This window comes from Marmota marmota, unplaced genomic scaffold, assembly GCF_001458135.2.
Source record: "Marmota marmota marmota unplaced genomic scaffold, marMar, whole genome shotgun sequence".
In the NCBI taxonomy this organism is placed as follows: Eukaryota; Metazoa; Chordata; class Mammalia; order Rodentia; family Sciuridae; genus Marmota; species Marmota marmota.
Window position 1 is genome coordinate 2,743,351 of NW_026000205.1, and position 2,213 is coordinate 2,745,563.

At 42.7% G+C, this 2,213-nt stretch overlaps 1 protein-coding gene across 1 annotated transcript in view; it reads left to right on the forward strand.

Annotated features, from left to right (window-relative positions):
- Positions 1 to 1,391, forward strand: part of LOC107151585 (sulfotransferase 2A1-like) — a 25,284-nt gene extending 23,893 nt beyond the window's left edge. The window contains exon 6 of the mRNA XM_048791230.1: positions 757 to 1,391. Within this exon, the coding sequence (XP_048647187.1) occupies positions 757 to 894 (138 nt within the window). The 3' untranslated portion in view covers positions 895 to 1,391. The remainder of the gene's footprint in view (positions 1 to 756) is intronic.
- Positions 1,392 to 2,213: the final 822 nt, after the last annotated feature.

Consider the following 2,213-nt stretch of genomic DNA (forward strand, 5'->3'; position numbering starts at 1 on the left):
ACATATCATTTTGGTCATTGCTGTGAATTCAGCAAGGATGGATTTGTATGGTTAGAACTGAGAGCCCCACTGAGTCACTGCACTGGAGTCAACAGTTGAATTAGGCTAACGGACATGACATCATGTGTCTGCTAGGACAGCACTCTGGGTCAGGAGCAGGAAAGGTAAACACCCTGAGGAGGGGGCAGCCTGGCAAGCTTGAGGCTGAATCAGAAGACTGTGTCATGGAGCCCAGAGAGCCAATGGGCAGTCCCAGGATGGAGTGTGAATCAACAAGGACCCTACACCTGGAGCCTCAACATCACCAGGGAACTTGGCTGATGGAGACTGGAAGTCCTGGGGAGTCTCTGAGCCAGAAGTGACGGGAGCCACTGGCTCTGCCAATGGATCCACATGGTGCCATGTGCAGAAGAACTTCTCACAGAGAAAGCCCAAAAGCACAAAGACTAGTTGTGACCTGCTCTGATCATCTAGGTCAGAAATTTTGTTGTCTTGCATCAAAGTGCTCAAACCCAAGTGGTCAGAATTAGTTATAGTCCAGATCTTCTGATTTACACCCAGCCTCACTGTGTATGGATTCTGAACAGCTTTATTTGAAAAGGGAGGAAAGTCGGGACACACTTTCCAGGCAGATAGAAGTGGAAATGGGTGTGGTGGCCAGGCAGGAGAAGGCCTCACCAATGACCCAGGGGTCACTCTGCTGTCTTGACAGAGCAGGGAGGAGGTCTCCATCTTAAGACCTATGCCTAGATCTGATCTGCGTCTACTTCATCTTTTCCAGGCATCTGTGGGGACTGGAAGAATCACCTCACAGTGGCCCAAGCTGAAGCCTTGGATAAATTATACCAGGAGAAGATGGCGGGTTTCCCCAAAGAGCTGTTCCCATGGGAGTAGTGTCCAAAAATTCTGGATCTTTTATGGATACTGACATTGTTTCCTGTCTTGGGATATTTACAGGATTGGGAGGTTCTTAATATAAAAACCATTTCTGTGAGAAAAGGAAGGAAAAGATAGGATAACATAAAGAACCAATGAAATGTAAAATAATAAATGAGTAAAAGGAAGTCTAGTCGGTCAGAGGAAGGAAAATGGGTAAGAGGGTGCACAGGAGAGAAAGATGGATTGTGATCTAAAATTGATTGCATGGATAACTTTTTACGGAAGATCTCAACACTATGTATAACAATACAGCTGTGTCAAAAAAAAATCAATTACCTGTTGAAAATTACTAGAATTTTCCTGTTCACTTCACCACATCCTAGCTTTTAAATAATCTAACTAATATTTCAAACACATAGAGGCCTACAAAAATAAAATGAATATCCCACCATTGTGTCTCATTTTTAAAACAAGAAATAAAATTTATAACCAGTTGAGGTTCCTTTCTATTACTTGTGTCTCCTGAATTTATTATGATGATGACGATCTGGAAGAGTGAAATTTCCAACGTAGATTTATTTTCATTCCCAGTGGTTTTTACAGCATAAAAAAAACAAGTGCTATGTTTAGAACTTTTAAAACATATGTAAATGGACCTGAAATAAAAGGATAATTTGACCTCAATGTACCCAAGTTATCTCATCCTGAATACAGCAAAATAAATACAGCAAAATAAAGTGAAGTAAGACAATGGGCCAAGCAGGCCTCGGGAGCGCCACCTACAGGTCTGCCGTTATGGTGCCTTCTGCCCACTCCCAGCCCAGTCCTGCTTCCTTCCCTCTCTTCCTTCAGCACCTGGGCTCCCTCTCATGGCTTTGTGGTGAGAGCCTCCCATCTTCCTTGGCTCCTAGCTGAAGAACGTCAATCCTTCTCATTCCCCAAGAGCTTGGCCTCAAATTCTGGGCCTTTTTGAGAGTGAAGTAAATGAATTTATTCCAGTGACTGTTGTGTTTTCAAGTAGTGATGAGTTTCCTTCTTTAAGAACTTTCTAATGTGCTGATTATCTGGGCTTTGTGTAGCTTTTTCCTTTGTCTTGTACCTGTGTGGTCCAGGATGTGATCAGAGGCCTGATGGCAGTTTTCATTGTTAATTCAGGCTCCTCTTACAGCCACTCACTATATCCAAGCTCTGAATATGGAGAACTAAAAGGTAGCACCATGGAGAATGTCTTGCTTTATACAATTTGCCTGCTGTTTCTTCCATGGCATTTATTTTTGGTAAAATTAAACAAGCAGTAAACCCTTTCCTTCATGATGTTGATAGGTCAGTACTTT